We start from the raw sequence: 20,564 nt of genomic DNA on the forward strand, positions 1-20,564 counted from the left end.
TGCCTTTCAACTAAAGAATTTGAAAGATAATAGCGGCAAACTTTTGAATAGAGAAAAAAATTAAACAAAAATAAAAAACATTATTAATCAAAAATGAATTATTAATTAGTAACATAAAGAAAAACATATAATTGGTTTAATATTTGTTTAAAATCAGATATCATACTGACTGCGGTTAAATGAACGATATGAATGGTTTTTTTTTGTTTTCATTGTAATTGATTTTTATCAAAATAAAACTGTAAGATATTTAATTTATTTTTTTCAATACAATAATTAAAGGTATTTAAAAAGTTGAAACAAAAATATGAATAAATTAATAAATGTTAATAAATTTTAAGTTTCTTGCGACATAAATGAAATAACATTGGTTGAGTCAATTTTATTTAAAGAAACTTTATTTTTTAACCAAATGTAACATAAAAAAAATTAGTATTTTCAATTATAAGTAATATAATTTTATTATATCATTAATTTTTAAAAAATAAGTATAAATTTTCTACAAAGATTAGTACATTAAAAAGTGAACTATAATACTAAATTATGTTAACAATTGCTATGACCTACATTAAAATAAAAAAAAATATAACAAGAAGTTGTAAAAACAAAATTGTTCCACAGAAAAAAATAAACTTTAAAAATTAGTGTTTGCAACTATAACCCGAAACCTGGGTATCAATATAAGAAATTAAGACATTCCAAACAATAAATAGAATTTTATAAGACGTGTCATACATTTTTTTAGTATCAATTACGATTTTTCAAAATTTCAACATAAATTTTTCTTGCAGGAATAATATTCCCACCAGAGTTCTCACTTTTGACTATTATTATTATTAGATGCACTGCTACCACTACAACGAAACTCGTTTGTTGAAACTTTTTATTTTGTCACGTTGTTTACTTTCGGTCAACGGAATGACAAAATTGGAGCTCCCTTAACTTGGCACCTCAAAATTAATTTTTTAGATTTTGTTATAAACAAATCAATTGTCCGTCCAATGTCCGTCAATGTCCGGTAAAATTTTTTATTTGTCATGCCAAAATTGGGCATGGTGGGAGGTCAGAGTGAACGGCCCCTGGCGATGTGCAAACTCAACTTTTTATTTTTGTAAAGCCGCTTTTTCATGCTGACGCGCTGAGAAGTCACATGACTGATTTTCAAATTTCGCGCGCACGGATGTACTTAATGAGTGCAGTGTAACTGACAATTAACAATTTGAAATTTGTTAATAAATAAATAAAACCTAAGTACAACAAAAATTCAAAATGCATATTTAAATATTTGAAAAATCAGCCCGCGCATTTTTTTTAAATTCCAGTATTTGAATTAATTTATTTATTTAATTAAAATTTGTAGTTGTCGCAGTCTGCTACTTGACGCTCATTACAAGATATTATGGTAGTGTTTCCATAGAAAAAAATGACATGCACAAAAAAAGGAGCAGCGACACAAATTTGTCCCACCTCCCGACCCCCTATTCTAGTAAATTTGGTAAACTTCGAGAAACGGAAACATCATTCGCTATTATTTTGCTGGTGTCATAGTGCCATATATTATTCATAATAATTATCAAAATAATTATTCAGTATAACTGAATCTACTCGCTATTTAATTGATAAACTTTTGTTTTATCAAAGTAAGTATAAATTTTAAAAGCAAATCTGATGAAAAATTATTACTTTTGTGTAAACAAAATTCGGCATCTTCATAACCGTAAATTTTTTAGCGGTTTGTTATTAATTTAAATGACGTAGTTTATGAATTATTATTTTAACACTTCGAGTAGGGTTTAAATTCCATTGATGGCTAATGCTGTATTTTTTTAAATTCAATACTTTACTTTAATTCATGAAAAAGTGTTAAATAAAAGATGACACTGAAGTTAGCCGAGGTCTAGTAATTTTTTTATTTTTTTAAAAACGAATTGTAAAAAAAAATTCAAAAATTGCACTTACAGTTTTTTTAATTTTTTACATGTGCATATTTTTAGTTTTTTTTTTTTTTTTTTTTTTGTAATCAATTTGTTAAAAAAAACATTGCTAATTGTCTACTAACTTCAGGATCATAATTAAATTTCTCATGTAACAGTTTGATAAAAGTAATTGTGGCCAAAAATTGTACCTTTACCCTTATAAATGTAATATATTAATATTAATATTTATTTTGAAAATTTTAGCATGTCACTGCCATTCAACCAGGAGCATTTAGTCCCATTGCAACGTTTCGTTGAATTATGTACCGCAAATCCTCAGATGTTACATTTGCCAGACTTGGCTTTCGTCAAAAAATTCATTGAACATTTCGGTGGAAAAATACCAATGCAAGCTACTGGAGGTGCACCGAGTATGGAAGTCCCGATGCAATCTCAAGATGAACCTGAGGTAATGGAACCAGAGTCCGATTCTGAGAGTGAACTCGAACTTGACATGACTAATGTTGTTGGTAAGTTAATAAATGAATTTTTTTATCTCTAGAGTTTAAAAAATAATTTACTAATTAATTAATTCAAAAAAATTATAGAACCTGACAATGACCCACCACAAAAAATGGGTGATCCAACAGTTCAGCCAACTGAAGAAGAAATCTCTGAAGCTCAAGCAAAACGTTCAGAAGCAGTATCAGCTTTCGTCGAGAAAGATTTCGAAAAAGCTATAAAACTTTATACAGAAGCAATAACATTGAACCCTCAAGCAGCTTTGCTTTATGCTAAACGCGGACAAGTTTATTTAGAAATGAAAAAACCAAACGCTTGCATCCGCGACTGTGACCGTGCTCTCGAACTTAATCCTGACAGCGCAGCAGCTCACAAATTCCGTGGCCGTGCGAATCAACTTCTAGGCAACTTTGAAGAAGCAGCAACTGACCTGAGATTGGCCTGCAAATTTGATTTTGACGAGCAAGCTGACGAGTGGCTTCGTGAAGTAACACCAAATGTAAGTACCCTATTAATTAACAGTACATTCAAATTTATTTATCATCGTTTGCCTTTTTTTTTATAAATTATATCGCATGATAACAAAGGGAAGACAAATTTGTTCACACTAATAAGGACTTAGTAGCACATCTTATTCAAAATACAGATTTAAATGTTAACTGTCGTACATATTTTTTTTTCTTTGATCAAAAGACAAAAATAATATTGTTTTTATGATAATGATACATTATTATTGGAGACAAATCACGAAATGACAAATGGGTAGACAATTAAATAAAGTTTACATATGAGATATGAAAACAAAATTTACGCAATAAATATACGATCTATTAAATAGTGCTACGAAAAAAAAATGCACATGAGTATAGCGAAAGAAAAAAAACTCAAAAACTTGATCACAAACTTTACAATATTTTTAAACAATTATGATCGATCGTAAATCTCGTGTCATTCATTATTATTTATCTTTCATCATACGAACACATTATTTCTTATCTAACTATAGTAATAATAATCATAATAATAATAATAATAATAAATTTAAATTAATATAATTAAATAAAATCAAATGAGCTTATTATCGATAGTAAAAGTATCTAAAGTTTTGTAGATAAAAATATTAGATGACTTGAAATAGCTGATGATCGATAAAAACACATTAGATATTCCAGTTTGTTTTACATTTTAATGTATCTTAATCAATAAAACGGAACAAGGAGACACTGAAAGCACTGAGGTATTTGTCACTGTAAATCAGCTTCGTCAATAATCTCGACGTTGTACTGCCAGCAGCGACGTTGGCTATTGACTTTTCAGTAGCAAGTGTCATCATAAATCCTGGTGGCAAGGATTCGTTCAGTACTTTGTATATTTTATTTTTATTTTAACATATTAGGGCTTAACGATTTCGACGGTTAAATACGACCAAGAGCCCGAATTTTAGGCGCGATTTATCGCACGGTTTAAATTCCTTCAACTTGCTGGTGGTTGGCCGTTTTCTTCATGGATTGCTGCTTCAACAGCTTTCTTGTATTTGCCCACTAGCTCAGGAAGATCGTAAGCGATGGCAACATCGAGCCTGTTGATGGGACATCCACGGAAATACGTGCAAGTTGAACTGAGTAGTGGAAAGTCGTAGAGTTGGTTGAGGCGGAAAAAGTCACGATAGACATCAGGATCTGGTAAATCGTAGCGAGATATGTTGGTCAGTGTACTCAGTCCTTCGTAAATGTGATACTCTTGTGGGTTTTCAATAATTCTGTCACTTATTTCCTTTTTACTGCCGAAGAATGATTTGTGATTGTAGTAAGTCGTCAAATAGCAGTCTACCATCTTTGCGTGATTACGAACTCTTACCTACGGTAATTAAATTATTGTTATTATTTTTTTTTTTAATTACTTGAGAGTAACTGATATTTTTAAACTTACGGCAAATCTTCTTGCGCTAGCGATCTTGTGTTCGACTCTTTTATCAATAGCCGTTCGTAAATCCCGCAAAAATGCGCGTTCCTGAGCATAGAGAAGACGAGTGGGTGCACCAGCTTCATAAGGCATCGACCAAAGTGACGTCGAATACATTACAGGTGGTTCTGCACTTGACATAAGAGGTGAAATGTTCCATATTAAAGCGCCTTGAACCCTCATTAACTCTTCCGGTTTCACTTGGTCAGCTTTATTGAGAACAATTCTTGTCTATGGAACAAAAGAACGGATTAATATGATCATTTAAAATTTATTACTGAGCCAAGTTTGTAAGCATCTCACTTGATACTCTCGTCCTTTGAGTTGATCTAAAATAGCTTCAGTTTCTGGTCCGACGTCCAACTTGGACGGGTCGTAGACCAGGAAAATAATGTCTGCTCTGTCAATAAACCATTGGCAGGCATCATTAAATGGAAAGAGTCTTTGTACTTGTTTTCTGATCTCCAGTATTCCTGGAATCTCAACGATGTTTACCTAAAAATTTCATATTGTTAATGTCTCTTTGCACTTTTTATCATTTATTTATTTATGAAAATGATTATAACCTTCTCTAGCAGTTTATTATTTAGTTTCAATCCCCTCAAACGATCCAGCAATCCCTGGCCGAACTTTTGAAGCCCGGAAAAGGTCCAGTCGGCAGCCAGTTGAGTCCCATCTAATACTTCTTCTTCCTCTCCGTGCATGACAATGTTAAAGTAGGCCGGTGATGGCTCCGCTCCTGCATCAGTTCCATTTGGCGGTTTGCAAGACTCTTCAATGCATTCTTGCGAACCGCCTAAAAGACTATCTGTATCTATCTACGTATTATTTCACATTCTAGTTAAGACTGTTAGTAGTAAATGCTCACGATGGGGTTTTAAATATTAATACAACTGTTATTTTGAGGTGAAAATGGATGTGAACAACTGTTAGTTTATTGAAGCGCTAACATACCAGTTCTGAGTGCGGTTGTCTTGAACTCATTATCAAGGAGATAATTTATAATTGAAGATTTTCCACCGCTCCAGGGACCCATAAATAAAATCAGTGGCTTTGAAAATATTTCAGGATCTCCAAAGTGACGGTTACTGAGATCACGATATTTGTATAGAGTTTCTAGTGGCTGAATAGCCGTGTCATATAATCTCTTTAGTTCCTTTAGTATCACATCAGCGGCTTTTTCAATGGCCGCTTCTTTTTCTTCATTGTCTTGGTCTAGTCTTAGTATCTGATTAATATGATCGCGAGCTCTTAAATTATCAGGAATTTCAATTTCTTGGATTAAATCTTCTTCAGGAAACGTTTCCTCATCAACTTTACCTAAAAAATATTTATACTTATTATAAAAAAAATTAAATAAATTATAAAATAATCAGTACCGTCTTCTTTTGAGTCTTGGGTAACTTCCTCTGACTTTTCTTCATTACCCTCTGTGTTTTCTTCATCTACATCTACATCAACATCTCGTTTTTGACGAGACACTTCTGCATCGTCTTCATTTTTTTCATCACTCTCACGCTTATCTTCTTCACTTCTTCCTTCTCCCTCAGACTCAGTCTCAACCTCAGCCGTATTCTCATCACTTTTCTCATTCTCACTTACTTTAGCTTCCTCTGACTCAACTTCTTCAGCAACTTCCTCAACAGATTTCGTATCTTCTACACTCGCTTCACCACTCTTAGCTTCCTCACTCTTCAAATCACCTTCAACATGTTCGTCTTCTTTTGATTCCTCCACAGTTTCTCCAGCTTCTGCAGACTCTTCAGCTTTGTCTTTTTCCTCCGTTACTTCTTCACTCTTTTCAACCTCATCTCCAGTTTCTTCTGACTTAACTTCTTTAGTATTTTCTTGTTCTTTAGCTTCATTTGAATCGATTTCGTTTTCCGCATTCGCTTCTACCTCACCGGATTTTTCCAGTATTTCGTCCTTCTCGATTTCGACATTTTCTTCGGTATCAGTTTCTATAATCAAATAAAAAAAATATATTTATCAAACACCAAACATAAATAAATAAAGTCAATAACCTGAAACTTCAGCATTTTCTTCCTGACTTTCCACAGCTTCTTTCGACTCGTCTCCCTTATCAGCTTCTTCAGACTCTTGACCAGGTTCTTCTTCAGGTTTTTCAGTGTTCTGTTCTACCGAATCTTTATTATCATCAGGATTTTGTTCACTAGATTCATTAGCAACTTCCGCTGTACTTTCTTCACTTCCATCTTCTTTTTTTTCCTTGAAATAAATTAATCATTAATTACCCATTAAATTTTATTTAAAAGTAAACTTACAGGTTCATCAGCTTGTTCTTTATTTTCTTCACTTTCAGTAACATCAACTGATGTATTACTTTGTTCTCCACTTTCTTGTTCATCTCTATCTTGTTTACTTTCTTCTCCACTTTCTTGCTTACCCTCTTCTTCACTTTCTTGTTTACCCTCTTCTCCACTTTCTTGTTTACCCTCTTCTCCACTTTCTTGTTCATTACTACCCTGTCCACTTTCTTTTTCATTACTGTCTTGTATTCCATCATCTACTTTTTCATTACTGACTTCCTGCCCGTCTCCACCCTCTTTTCCATCATCTTCTCTACTACTTTCGTCAACATTACCTTCAAAAAAAAAATATACCAGAAGTTTCAAAGCCAAAATTTAGTTTATAAAAAAAAATTCATCAAATTTTACCTGTTCCAAGATCTTTCAAAGCTTTTTCGATATAAGGTCGGCATTGAACTTCAGATACATCCAGCTGGTCATCACCTTGCACATCTAAAAAATATCTCCATTAATTTCCCATTAAAAAAAGTAAATAAAACTTTAGCTTAATCTTAACAGCGAATTTAAAAGTTTACTTTCACGACAGGTGTATTTAAATTAAAGACAATTGCTAACAAATTGACCTATAAGAAACTTCGGTTAGAAATCGCATACCACAGACAGAAATTCTTCAGGCGTCAGACAAACTTTGTCTAATACCAACTTGTTGCGTCCCAAGTTCAACAGCGATCTCGACATCTCGGCCATGGACGTGACCAAGCGACAAATTAATTTAACTAACAGAAATCATCAACGAGAGGCAAAAAAAGTTATTGGGATCATGATTTATTTGACAACAAGCTCGTAGTAGTAAAGTATAATTTATAAAATCATACAAATGGTGTGAGGAAAGCATAATCGAATCGTCAGTTGTAAACTAACTGAGCTTATTGCGATTGTGGCCCGATATCTAAGTTTAGATATTTTAGACGGGTAGGCGGTATTCACGGGCCGAGAACACACATACTACTATTCATAAGAATAAATTATTTGTATACATTTTAAATACAAAGTAGTTTATGTTGCTACCTTGTACGTATTTGCCCTGGGTACTGAGTATTTATAATTTTTATTTATGCCATTGCATTGCTTGTAATTTATTTTATTTTTTTGATTCTCTCATCAAGACCTCAATTAAAACAAAACAATTTTTTAAAATTTTAATTCAAATGATTATTTAAATTCAATGAACCACGAGGGCTAGATGTAAACCTTACATAACATTGACTTTCCTAGTATCGTCATATTTACGTCAGTTAACGGCATCATTTAATACGTCGACATAAATGTGTCATGTTTTTATAATAAACCCAACGGTATTTTTATAATTTTATTTATTAGTAAACATGTCTCTTTTTACAAATTATACGTCAATAAAGTTGATCATCCCTCTTTGAAAAAAAATATATATACATATCAAAGTATTGATAGTAATCAATAACATGAGAATGATTAAAAAAAATAGGTATTCAAAATTAAAAATTTCATTAAACAAATGACCTTTTCTCGACTTTATGTAACGATGGCAGTGTACTAATACTTGGTACCCTATAAATACTTTGGACACTAAAAATTTCATATTATTGCCAAGAGCAATTAATAAAAAAATAATAAAAAATATTTTAAGATTTAATAAAATTATAAAATAATTTTATTAACAAATAGTAGGTCTAGGTGATAACACACTGAAATTATATGATAAACTTACCCCGTAAGGCGACAGCTAGAAGGGCAAGTATGAGGCCCGCCACGACAACGGGTCTCAGACGTGCCGAGCCCGTCATCCCGTCGTTTCACTAATCACTACTGAAAATTACACCTCGTCAGACACCTGGATCGACGGGGACAGCTTTTTTTTATATATAAATTTATTACTCTATTAGTAATCTTGAGTTGGTCGTGTTCTTTAACTCCTTACTCACAATAAACTGTCCCACGTCGATTTGCACAACGTTCGCGAAACCCTCTTGCACGTCTACATAAGATTTACCACCAACCAACCAACCCGTGCGTCGTCTTCTCATAGCCCGACTAAATCTGCTCCACTATCACCGCCCTGCCTCCTCGTGATCTTCTTTCCTCACTCTTTCAAACATATCACACTACTTTTTTTCTCTTTCCCTCTGCTGTCTTGCTGTCAATTCTCTCCTCGGCTTTTCATTCACGTTGACGTGATTCTTGATAAAAAATACTTGACTTACTGATCCTGACAATTAAACAAATGAACTAATTATCAAATAAAGTCTGTGGAATTAAATAAAAATATTTATTTGTAAATTTATAAATATCTAACCCACTTACTACGTGAATTTGACAGCCGGTAGCTGTCAATCATGCTGGATTAGTTTATTTATATTTTTATATGTATTTTGTTTGTTTATTAACTCGGTTGTATATTTTTTTAATAATAGAAGTACAGAGTTATGATATTTTGGTCGAGTAAAATTTATAAATTCGCAGCGCTGGTGATATATTTAATATTAAATTAACTAAAATAGATAATATATAAGAGGGCAAGGTCGTTTACGACATGGATAGCGACGTAGGAAATTAGACGTCGTCTGAAATGACTTTACAACAAAATAACGTGACATTCAGTCAGAGAGACTTAACGTTAAGAGTACAGAGTTTGCCAGCAAACTCAGTCATATCTTAGGTATTATATTAATCCAATTGGTTTATCTATTGGGGATTATAAATGTGAACAAGTAAAAGAGTTTTATTACGGAATTTAACATCAGCCAGCAAACAGAGCCAGAATCTATTATTTAATTTTACTTTACGTCAGAGAACTCACGGAAAGTTTTATTACGGTTGATATTCTTTTTTACAAATATAGTGATGGTAATTTTGATTTGCTGGATGATGAAGATGAAGATGAAGTCGGAGATACATCTGACCTGTGATTACAAAATTATAATGCATAGAAATACTTGAATGTCTTACTGGGGACAAGGTTTCCCGTATAGTAGAATGTTTCTGCGGCTCGGACAGTAGAGCATCGCGACGCCGAGCGTTTTTATATTTAGACATATGTCCGGGCCGTGTCGCCGTATATGGTGACCCCTCAAGCACAAATTTAACCCCCTCTGGCCTCTCAGCCTATCATCAAATCCCTTCGATATATAGAAATATCTCGCACATTTAACTATTTTCCATCGACCCCTGACCGTAAGAATTGTCCACTTGGTCATCAATTCACATAACGTGCCGGTACCTAATTTTCGCGCTGACTCATTCGACCAATTTTAAAATCTATAAATGATCTGTTAATTGTTTAGCCATAAATATAAATTACATGGAAAATAAATTGTATGGTTATTTATAAAAGTAATAATTCCTATCTTTAAATTTTATCAGACAAAATTTTTGGCAATAGCATCAGCTAAAAGTAACGATTTGAACGATGCTGATGACATCAGAATTATGTATTTCAGTCGTTGACCGTCATATTAAAAAATAAATATATTTTTTCATATTTATGATTAATTATTACTATGAAAGTTTCATAACTAATTGACATTTTAATTTACACTAATTTTTTTTTTTCTGTTACAAATAATTTTTTTTTTTTTTTTTTTTTTTTGCTGAGTAATTTTTAAATTTTTGAGTAAATTTATTAATAATAATTATAAATATTTTTTAGGCTCGTAAAATAGAAGAGCACAAGAGAAAAAAAGAGCGCAGAGCTTTTGAGAAAGCTGAGAAGATACGTCAAGAAGCCTTGAAAAAAGCGCGAGAGGAGGCCAAGGCTCGTGAAGCAAACTCTCGTCCATCACAAACTGACGATGGAGCTAAGCCGTCGATGAATGACTTTTACAGTTATTTGAAAGATCCTGAAGTTTTGCAGGCATTCCAGGTAAAATTTCAGTAAAATACCCCCCTCCTTTATTATAAATTCTAAAAATCGGGAGTGATTACGGATTTTATTTGAACCCGAATTCACTCTGGATTTAACCCGCGTCCACTCCGAAATTTTTTGCAGTAACTACAAATTAAATTACTAAATATATTTTAAATTGAAAGGATCCTGAGGTAGCAGCAGCTTTCATGGAAATTTCGTCCAACCCATCGAATATTCTCAAGTACCAAAAAAATCCAAAAGTAATGAACCTTATCAACAAAGTTGCGTCTAAATTCGGTGGAGGTGCTGGAATGATGCCTGGCGGGTTTCCAGGTATGATGGGCGACAACATGCCCGGTGGGTTCTGTCCCGGCAAACCAAATCCTCCTGCACCAGATGATGATGTCGGTCTTGACTAAGTTACATAAAATAAATTTACTACCTTTATATTCATAAATTAACATCGAGTACTGTCTAGACTTATCCTAAAAAACAGTTCGTTTTTTTTCACTTAAATTTTTTCCTATTTTTTCACTTTACACATTTCAGTAAATCTGCATTTAACTTCTGACTTAAAAAAAAAAATTATTATTTTATTTAATTTACGTCACACTTCAATTATATGACACCTTATTTCTTATTTTATTAATATAAAAGTGAAATATGAATTTGAGTTTGATTTTTAAAGTTAATATACTATAAGATTATGAAGAAGAAACTCATATGTTAGGAGTTTTATTCTTTCATGTATAAACATTCGTAAATAGAATAAAAAAAAGTTCAATAATAAATATTTTGTATTTATTAATTTAATATTAAACAATACAATAAATTGGATTAATTAAATAATTAATGTGTTTAATTAAGTAAATACTTTTATAAATAATTTTTATTTCTTTCTAACTTCCCGGGTAGTTTTTTTAAAAAAATAAATTTATTACAAAGCTGTCGTTAATTATGTACAGTACTGTGTTATTAACGACAATGGATTAACAATAAATTTGATAATTATTTTAAAAATCTGTAACCCACATCTTATGACCCAACAAATGGCTGTAACTTACCATTACTTATGCGTTAATTTATTATTAATTACTCAGATTATTTTATTAATTTAATGAGTATAAATATTTAACGCAAGTAATGCTGAGTTATATTTTATATTTATGATATAAACAATAATAGAGCCATGATTTACTTATATTTAATATTGCACGTTTATAGAAGGACATATTTTAATTTATTAATTAATTAATTACTGTGCCATTGATTTTTATAAAATATAAATAAATTTATAATAAAAAACTAGGTCTGTCTAGTTTTGAGCATGTGCAAATTGTGATGCCATGGCACTTTTCTGAAGGTCGGTGTTTTCTGTCCAGCTTCATCTTGACAATAATCTTCATTTGCTTCTTCGTTAATTACTTCATCTAGACAGGAAGTAACTACGTCATTACCACTGAGACTTAATCCACGTCGATGATGTAAACTGCAGTGATTACGATAGCTGGTGTCTTGGAGATATATCAGTCCACCGGGATCACTAGCAATCCGCCGATGACGTGGGTTAAGATGATGATGATGATGGCGACAATGACGATGATACTGATTGTCTCTTGAACTGGACGGATAAACTATTGGTTCAGTTTCCAGATACAGCCAACTTGCGCTGTCTATGTACGGATGGATGTAATGAATCGAGTCGTCAATAAAAAGAGGATTTGGATCGCAAATAAGACCACTGGGCATTCGGTGGGTGGGACAATCCAGTGTTACTTGTTTTATTTTTTTGTGAGCGCGATGTTTGTTTGATTGAGGTCTAAAATGGTGAGGAAAAAAAAAGTCATAAGTTGATTGATAAATAAATAGAAGTAGTAATTTGAATGTCGCACCTTGAACGTTGTGACGAGACGTGCCGTCAGTTAAGTGGTAATTCGCCTCTTGGAGTTCTGTAGCATTTATTCCAAATTTCTAACAGCAGAACACAGCTATGGAATCTATAGAATACTAACAATGGTACGCAAATTCGTGAAATAATTCCCCAAGCCAGTACACCAAAGAACCTGAGTTGGATTTCTTGAGATATCCAATTTTGAGTGACGACTGTGTCAAAAGCCCAGAGAACGGCGTTGCTAAATAGCAAAAATGTAACGACTTGACGTGCTGGTTTGGTCATCATTTGAAAACGAGTGATGCACGACCTCTTGGAAGCCTCGGCTATCAATGTACTCTGAGCAAAACACTGAGCAAGCTGAAGTACTGATGCTGTCAGAAGCATAATATGTCGACCGCGACTGTCCGTCTCATGCTCGCTGTCAACAGTTGCCAAGAAACAAGCACACACGACTGCAGTAAATATGGAGTACAGTTGAACACCAAAGATAGCTACATTAGATAAAATATTGTCCAGTGAAGCAGGTGCTCGTGATACTATTGACATTTGCCGCACTTGAACTAAACCACTGGCTGTCATTACTCCACTCAAACTTAAAATTCCTATGAGTGTTCCGCTAGTAAGCCAGGACAGTGTTGCAGGTGGGAAATTTTCGTCTTCACGAACGACAAGAAAGATAAGAATAACCACGATGCCAGCTGTCATACTGAGGATACCAAGAAAAAGACCTTTACTTGCTCCTTCGCAGCCCACTCGCGTGTTTCCTGTCAAGTCTTTTACGCTGTGAAATTTTTGTTTATGAGAAAAACGATTTTTACCGACATTTTGACCCATCACAAACGTCACCGCTGCTGCAATTAAACTAAAAAAAAAATTTTAATTAATATTTGGTACAAGTAATTTACTTTATTCAATTTACTTACCTAAATTGAACAATAAACGGGTAAAGAAATGACATACTGGACGTCCATAATTGGCCTAATGTATTTGTATTTAAACATTCTTGAAGAGTCACTACCTGGGCTATTTTTTCATCTGAAATTGGCTGGTATTTACCTATGATATATTCTGAAGAATGTCCTATAGATAAATATAATGTTTTTAAATAAAATAATAAGATAAATAAAGTATCCAAATATAATTACCCAAAATGTCACGAGTGTGTCTTGAAAGGGATCCAGAAAGCCCTCGTAGACTCAAAGAAGATGATTTCTCTTGACCTCTCTGAGCTAAATGTACAAAGTACGTCCACTCTAATGCTGAGTCCCAAATAACGAGACGAGCCCAGACAGCAACGTTCGTCGCTGCTAAATGTATGAAACCGAATCTCGCTGCTAATCCAAAACGTTCTACCAACACCTAATTACACAGAACAAATAACGTATATTTATACACAAGAGTCTTAATAACTATGATTAATTATTTTAATTATACCTGTGAGTTAACGAAAAGAAAATGCATTTGTAAAAATGTGAACATTCCGTGAAGAGCTGGATGAACAAAAACTATGTCATTAAGACACTCGGCTCCTTGCATCAATGAATGCATTGCCATTTCTAACCCATTGAAGACTAAAGTTGCGAGACCAAACACTAAACAATAAAATAAAATTAAATTGAATCAAATGATAATATTTTTAATTGATTGTCTTACGTAAGGCTCCAACGCGTATATAAAAACTAGTTGGTGCAGTTCTTGCTCGTGAGATGTGAGCTTTTTTAAGCGAACCAAATCTAGTGAGCGACGTGCCACCAAGTTCGATATCATCTCGGCTACCTGATAAATTTCCGCAACTGTCGATCAGTACCCACAGATAAATACTTATTATTACGATAATACTTCCAACGTAGAGATACATTAAGAAAATACTCTGTAATAAATACAAAAAATATATGAAATTCAAATTTAATTTAAACTTCTAACTTCCCGCCATAAAAATTAAAAATTTTCAAAAAAAGGGAAGGTATTGATTCCGTTCTAATTTTCAAAAATCGACTTTTTATCAGATCTCGACGTTTTGAGGCCTTAGAAAACTATTTCGACTATTTTCCGGGCGCGCGCGTATGTGAAAACTTTTTTTATCCAACGATATCTCTGATTAGATTTTTAAGTTGATCAGTCGATTAATTTCTAAATAATTCAAAAAGAAAAAATAAAAAAAAAAATTTTGTGGTTTTTGTTGCATAATTCAAATTTTTCGCGCCTGATTTTTTAAAATTTAATCAAATCTAAGTCTCAAGAAGCTTAGAGACCTTAAAAATTTACAAATAATCGCTTTTTTGAGCTCAGAGAGTTTTTTTTTGAGGTATGTGATAATTTGGTAACGATTTAGAGTAAGTAACATAACTCCGTTGACCATAAGGTCACGGTAAAGGTCTAGTGCAGGTAATAAGTATAATGGGTCACGACATTCTCTTACAAAGTACACGTTATTCGTTGATTAAATTTTTTATGAATAATTTTGAACTTAAATATTACAACATTCGTCAATTACATTTTTTTTTAGTTTCTACTCTTGTAAAATAGATCTCAGTAGTTATTTAACGAGCGCTGAATCACATTAAATGATAATCTTGTTACTTTGATACATTATTAGATTATAAATTATACTTGTTGACCACAGAGTTAATTTTACGAATTCCAAGCATGTAAATAACCATGACAAATTATTATCATAAAATTAACCAAGCGCTAGACTACTTTACATATTATACGGACATTAAACCGCAGAATTTTTTTGATATCTGATATTAATATTCTTATATAAAATTATAAATACAGAAGTAAATTTGTTAAACTTTAATTAATCAATTATTGATAATTTTTATGCATAAAAAAAGTCATACTTTCTCTATTATTTAAAGAAATGTTAATAGAATTTTTTTGACCGGAAGACGGTAGTGATAATGTAGAGATTAAAGCTTTTGAAGATAATCAAGAAGCAAACTTCCGGTTTAACAATAATATATGTGTTATCCAGTACACAATAGCTAAAAAACAATAGTACTTTGTAATATATAAGTATATATTTAAAGACCAACGCCTTTACCTCACCGCGATTTCACTTCTTCTCAAGTACAAGCGAATTAGAAATCTCGCGTTGCGATCGAGTGATTAGATACCAAGCACGAGTCTCTTACAGAACACGTGTCTAGATACGCGGTTCAAAAATTTTTTTACGCTACATTTATATTATTTCTTCATACCAAAGCATAAATTATCATTTATTTACCTGAAGACTTAGTAATTGCACTGGTGTGTCCATAACTTCGGCTAGACAAAGTGCCATCATAAGGACTATCAGCAGTTCTCCATAGACGTTTGATAAGACGATCCATAGTTGCGAGCTACAAGTAAATAGTTTAGATATTTTTAAGTTTTTATAAAAATATAGTATCAGTTTTTTTATTTAAAAAAATTACTAAGGCTCTGGTTGATCTAGAAGATCATCAGGAGATCTCGCACGCGCGAGAATCCTAGAAACTAGTGATCTAGATGGTGCCGTTGTGGAAGTAGGTTTAGCACTTTGATTGGTATCTGCTGGTTCACTAGGTCCAGCCTTATCTCTGCTAATCCCTGGATTCCCTTCTGTAGTACCACCTGTCGTACTTCCTGTTTCATTCAGGCTGTCGCGATCGTGGGGTTCATTATTTGCTGAAAAATATAAATAAACTTTTAAATAATATACTAGACAAATGAAAGGGAAAGCCCGAAGGCGTAAATTTACAATAAAAAGGAACAAGATACGATCCATGAAATAAAATCAACGTTCCTATTATTATTTACGACTTAACAACTATCAAGTCAAATAATTGTATCGCTAACAACAACTTTCTTCAATCTCAATTCACACATCCATGAACAATTCGTCTCGATAATAATTATACTTTTTTTTTCTTTCAATATTACAGAGCCAATCATTCGATATGATCTTAAATTACAGTACTTATTACATTATTTTATTTAAATTATATAAATTTTAATATTTATTATTTTTTTAAAACTTTTTTTTAAATAAAATATCAAATCTCATAAATTCATTACTGATGTTCGTAAATATATTTAATAAAATAACATATCCATAGATTAAATATAATATACATGCTCGCGAATCCGTTAAATTGATACAGTGAATAAGTATATACATATATATATTTATATGAGTGTACATTACATGCACGCTGTCATGCGGTAGCTATTTTTCTTTTTAAAAAATTTTTACAATAGCAAGTAAATTTAAAATGTAAGTATGGAGAGTAATATAATTTACTTTTTATATATTTACATGGCATAAAATTTTAATCAATTCGAAATTTTTAAAAGTAATTGAATCGTTTATTTGAGAAACCCCATAAATCAAGAATACTAATTTTTTTTTTTTTTTAAACTTTAATTAGTATTTGATAATTTTGAATTGTTCAAAGTCTTGCTATGAAATTTCTCATATTTAAAAAATAATTATCTATAAAAAAAAATAAATTGGGATTAAATGTCAGTTTTTTCAAATTACTATCAGCTTCAAAAAAAATTGACTTATGGACAATAAAAAAACAATCATTTAAATAAATTAAAGAATAAAAATCCACAGATTTCAATTTGTTGACAGTTATGACTTTAAAATTAAAAATTATGTGAAAATAAAATTTAAAAATAAGTTAATTTATAATCATATTTAAATTTTATATTTCGGCTGATTCAAACTCGCTAATATTCAGTAATTAGCTTTAAATTAAAACGAAAATTTTTAACAGTACTAATTATGAAGAATCACAAATTATTATTTACAATTATAATTCTTACAAATTAAATTTCATTTTTGTGATTAAGTAATTACTTGTAAAATATTAATTAAAAAAAAATATGAATAAAATTTACATAAAAATACCAGTAGTCGTCCCCCGTTGATTTACCATTAAATTAATAATTAAACATTGCAAATAACTGGTATGACAATAAATCATGACGAATAAGATATTAAAATAACAATAATTTATTTAAATATCACGCAACTTAATCAATCAAATAAAATGTACTGCTGTTGTACGCGAGAAATTTAACGCGCCGTCACAGAATAATTAATTATGTTAATAAAATTATAATAATTAACATGCAATCCTGCATATTAAATTATTCAAGGAAAGAAAGCATGTTAAACTCAACATATCCGTTCAATGTAATGCATTACATGGCTCGATATTTAAACTGATTAATAGTAATATATTAAGATAAAGAATTTTGATTTATTTCCTAGTTTTTTTTATATACTATTATAATAATAATTTTTAATGAAAGTAAAAACATTTACGGAAAACAATGAACATTTTTTAAATCTATGCACCATGAATTTTAAATTTTTACCAAACAATTACGACAATAAAAATCATTAAATATTTAAAACTCTTGAAGATTTATCGCTTTTAAATATTTTATTGTAAATATAAATGTTAATTAAACTTAAATATGTAGTTCTGTAGCTTTACTTATGATTGGCCATAAAAAAATTCGAGTTTTTAAAATGTCTAGTTATCTGTAGATTAATGACAAAAATTTATTATTTCTTCAAATTTAATTATTTAAAACGACATAATTTTTTAACTGTCAAAAATTATTTATTCATATATTTGCTCAGCAGATTTGATTTATTTTTTTATTAACATGACAATTTAGGAGTTAATTTTTTACAAAAATTTTATTTTAATTAATTTTTGACAAAGTAAAAAAAAAGATTTAAACTTAACATAATTAACAAAAAAAAAATTAACAATTATAAAATAAAACACTCACTTTTCATGTAAAAAAAAAAATTGTTAGCTGTATTAAGTAATTAAAACTACACAAAAAAAATTTTTACAAGACTGCGACGTTCCTATTCCAGTGTCATAAAACTCACTGAGAAGCATTAAAGTCACCAGGTTTTCTACTAAAAATATAAAATAATTTTTTCTCCCATAAAGTCGTTTTTTTTACTGGTCCATCAATTTAACTGGCTGACCAAGAATTAATGACTCCATTACTAAACGAGTATCAATTTAAACTAAAATATAAAATTATCATATATATATCTTGATAAAACTTCAAATATATACATATAGAGTTTAGTAGATACATAAAACAAAATTTAAAGAAACTCGTGCCAATGCAGAAGCAGATTGTGTTCTAACTGTAACTTTAAAAGTAAGAAAGAAGCTGTTAGATAGCATTTCAAATGCACGTACGTCATGATTGGACCATTATCATCATCTTGGCTTCTGTCTAACGACACTGATTCGCTTAATACGTAACGGCAGATGTCGTAACGGAATAAAATTTACTTCAAAAACTACTGCAACAATCAACTCAATCATCCACGTCATGTTTCACTTGATCTAAATATCAACAAATCTAATCAATTTGTCCGCTAATAGTCTCCATCAATACGATCCATTCATAAATTTATTACCAAACAACTCGGTAATTCAAATATTTAAAGAAAGTGCTTGAGTTTTTACAGCAAATACCCGAGATTTTAAATGATTTAGGTCAAGCGGTATCTCTTTATTATACCTTGATAATATATTTATTTATAGAATGTAACTTTCCCTAATTTTAAATAAACCCAAAAAAATCTGTTGTAAATTATCCCTTCAAGGAGAAAGTACTTTTTATGATCAATTAAAAAAGGGCCTAAATATATTCGAAAGTGCTGATAAAAAAGAAACGGCTACAAACTAATTTAAAATAATTCACCTACATCTCGGACATATTTTTAAAATTCCATGTCATTACTCATAGCATTGAATCTCTCACCTTAAATACTTTTAGAATATTAACATACACAAACAATGTATGCAAGTATTAAATTATCAAGTGCACGTCAATGTTTTGTATATGCGTAGCGCGAATTATTCTACCGGTACTTACATATTTTTAACGAACACAGCTCCAGTGTCTAGTACCGTAATACGACTTGCATATTGAGTTAAAGTACAAACACTTGATATTAACATAAATAATTTTATTATTTATTCCAATATAATTCTTACCGTTATCATAATTGTCTTTTGAAAAATATTTAGGCGGCTTATCACCATAAATGTCATCAATGTAATCGCTATCCCGATTGTCCAGACTAGTTTCTTTATCCATCGTTATCTCTTTTATTATTTCTTGCTCGTCAACTTCACTTATAACTCGCCATTTAGGTCTGCGATTTATTTCCTTCTTAACAATATGACTGTCCTTGTCATCATCATATTCAGATTTGTTATTTTTATCTCTGTATCTTCCGTCAATTGAATCAACGGCAGTTGAAATGTCTTCTGGACATTCCTCTATTTCTTCTAGCTCTTCTTCAAGCATGTACTCACGTTTTTCATTTGGATTCGTGTAAGCGCGACCGTAAGGCCCGACAATTCCAATCACACCTCGAGGAACAGAAATACCTGGAGCGGCCCAAGGATCATCTGGCTTTTCATCCATTTCTTGTTCTTTAGCTGCTGATGAAGACTCAAGCCACTTGTGAAGTTCCCGCTGCTTAGATAATATTTCTTGTCTTGATTTTTCTTGACTGACTTCCGCGTCGATTAATTTTGGCGGTTTCTTCACGACACTGTACAAAGGCTCTTCAGGTTCTTTGATTGCTTGACTTTTCACGGCACTTATTGCTATTTCTAAACACTTATTAGATTTATTTGTATATGAACAATCTCGATCATCTAGAACTGTGTAAATGGGATCACGTGTTGCTGTTCTAATCCATCGTGGTCTTTTCTTTTTATCTTTATTATGTGATTCTGAATCGACCTCTGTATCAGAAGACAATGACACTACTGACAACTTTGATGATGACTTGTCTTTAGCACTGACAGTAATCGGAATGCCTGTTAACTCAGCTACCATTGTCACAGAAGTTAAGTCGGGTTTAAAATTGAATTATGCCACAGGAAGTCACGTACGAGTCAACCTTTGTATTGGAATTTTCAGTTACGTGAGTTCTAAATTATTTTATTATACTTTTTTGTCAATCTTTTATAATTTAAAAGATGTCTTTAAAAGGATTGAGAAAATAAATCCAGAAGCTTTAATATTTTTGACAGTTTACTTTTCTTAGCGACCAGAAGTCTTGCCTTGTTGGGCAA

At 31.5% G+C, this 20,564-nt stretch overlaps 4 protein-coding genes across 6 annotated transcripts; 1 reads left to right on the top strand and 3 right to left on the bottom strand.

Annotated features, from left to right (window-relative positions):
• The first annotated feature begins 1,482 nt into the window (after positions 1-1,482).
• LOC103569928 (putative protein FAM10A4) lies at positions 1,483-11,241 on the top strand. Its single transcript, XM_008547484.3, has 5 exons — positions 1,483-1,640; positions 2,181-2,446; positions 2,525-2,937; positions 10,356-10,568; positions 10,736-11,241. Exons 2-5 carry the CDS (start codon positions 2,182-2,184, stop codon positions 10,970-10,972), a joined length of 1,128 nt encoding a protein of 375 aa, XP_008545706.1. The 5' UTR covers positions 1,483-1,640; position 2,181; the 3' UTR covers positions 10,973-11,241.
• LOC103569927 (uncharacterized) lies at positions 2,961-9,606 on the bottom strand. 2 transcript variants are annotated; one of them, XM_008547482.2, is made up of 10 exons: positions 8,418-9,606; positions 7,079-7,162; positions 6,686-7,005; positions 6,425-6,629; positions 5,780-6,361; positions 5,355-5,720; positions 4,967-5,196; positions 4,704-4,895; positions 4,368-4,631; positions 2,961-4,295 (listed from the first exon to the last, which is right to left on the bottom strand). In XM_008547482.2, the coding sequence occupies exons 1-10, from the start codon at positions 8,491-8,493 to the stop codon at positions 3,912-3,914; spliced, it is 2,703 nt and encodes a 900-aa protein (XP_008545704.1). In that variant the 5' UTR covers positions 8,494-9,606; the 3' UTR covers positions 2,961-3,911. The 2 variants fall into 2 exon arrangements, with proteins under 2 accessions (XP_008545704.1, XP_008545705.1); XM_008547483.2 differs by having other exon boundaries at positions 4,967-5,139; positions 8,418-9,605.
• A 91-nt stretch (positions 11,242-11,332) lies between the features above and the next one.
• On the bottom strand, positions 11,333-12,302 carry LOC106693603 (uncharacterized). Its single transcript, XM_014441987.2, has one exon. It carries the CDS (start codon positions 12,300-12,302, stop codon positions 11,859-11,861), a length of 444 nt encoding a protein of 147 aa, XP_014297473.1. The 3' UTR covers positions 11,333-11,858.
• LOC103569926 (proton channel OtopLc) lies at positions 11,333-20,564 on the bottom strand. 2 transcript variants are annotated; one of them, XM_008547481.2, is made up of 9 exons: positions 19,470-20,564; positions 15,870-16,101; positions 15,680-15,794; positions 14,101-14,317; positions 13,882-14,039; positions 13,593-13,806; positions 13,371-13,515; positions 12,446-13,309; positions 11,333-12,372 (listed from the first exon to the last, which is right to left on the bottom strand). In XM_008547481.2, the coding sequence occupies exons 1-8, from the start codon at positions 20,323-20,325 to the stop codon at positions 12,472-12,474; spliced, it is 2,775 nt and encodes a 924-aa protein (XP_008545703.1). In that variant the 5' UTR covers positions 20,326-20,564; the 3' UTR covers positions 11,333-12,372; positions 12,446-12,471. The 2 variants fall into 2 exon arrangements, with proteins under 2 accessions (XP_008545703.1, XP_008545702.1); XM_008547480.2 differs by having other exon boundaries at positions 13,371-13,527.

The sequence above is a fragment of the Microplitis demolitor genome, chromosome 10, assembly GCF_026212275.2.
Source record: "Microplitis demolitor isolate Queensland-Clemson2020A chromosome 10, iyMicDemo2.1a, whole genome shotgun sequence".
NCBI lineage: Eukaryota > Metazoa > Arthropoda > Insecta > Hymenoptera > Braconidae > Microplitis > Microplitis demolitor.

Coding starts and splice junctions, on each gene's coding strand:
- LOC103569928 (XM_008547484.3), top strand. CDS start 2,182: ATGTCACTGCCATTCAACCAGGAGCATTTAGTCCCATTGCAACGTTTC. Junction 2,938..10,355: donor TTCGTGAAGTAACACCAAAT/GTAAGTACCCTA, acceptor AATATTTTTTAG/GCTCGTAAAATAGAAGAGCA. Junction 10,569..10,735: donor AAGTTTTGCAGGCATTCCAG/GTAAAATTTCAG, acceptor TTAAATTGAAAG/GATCCTGAGGTAGCAGCAGC.
- LOC103569927 (XM_008547482.2), bottom strand. CDS start 8,493: ATGACGGGCTCGGCACGTCTGAGACCCGTTGTCGTGGCGGGCCTCATA. Junction 7,163..8,417: donor TCTAGCTGTCGCCTTACGGG/GTAAGTTTATCA, acceptor GATATTTTTTAG/ATGTGCAAGGTGATGACCAG. Junction 5,721..5,779: donor CCAAGACTCAAAAGAAGACG/GTACTGATTATT, acceptor AATATTTTTTAG/GTAAAGTTGATGAGGAAACG.
- LOC106693603 (XM_014441987.2), bottom strand. CDS start 12,302: ATGCCCAGTGGTCTTATTTGCGATCCAAATCCTCTTTTTATTGACGAC.
- LOC103569926 (XM_008547480.2), bottom strand. CDS start 20,325: ATGGTAGCTGAGTTAACAGGCATTCCGATTACTGTCAGTGCTAAAGAC. Junction 16,102..19,469: donor AAAAGACAATTATGATAACG/GTAAGAATTATA, acceptor TATATTTTTCAG/CAAATAATGAACCCCACGAT. Junction 15,795..15,869: donor CTAGATCAACCAGAGCCTTA/GTAATTTTTTTA, acceptor ATTTACTTGTAG/CTCGCAACTATGGATCGTCT.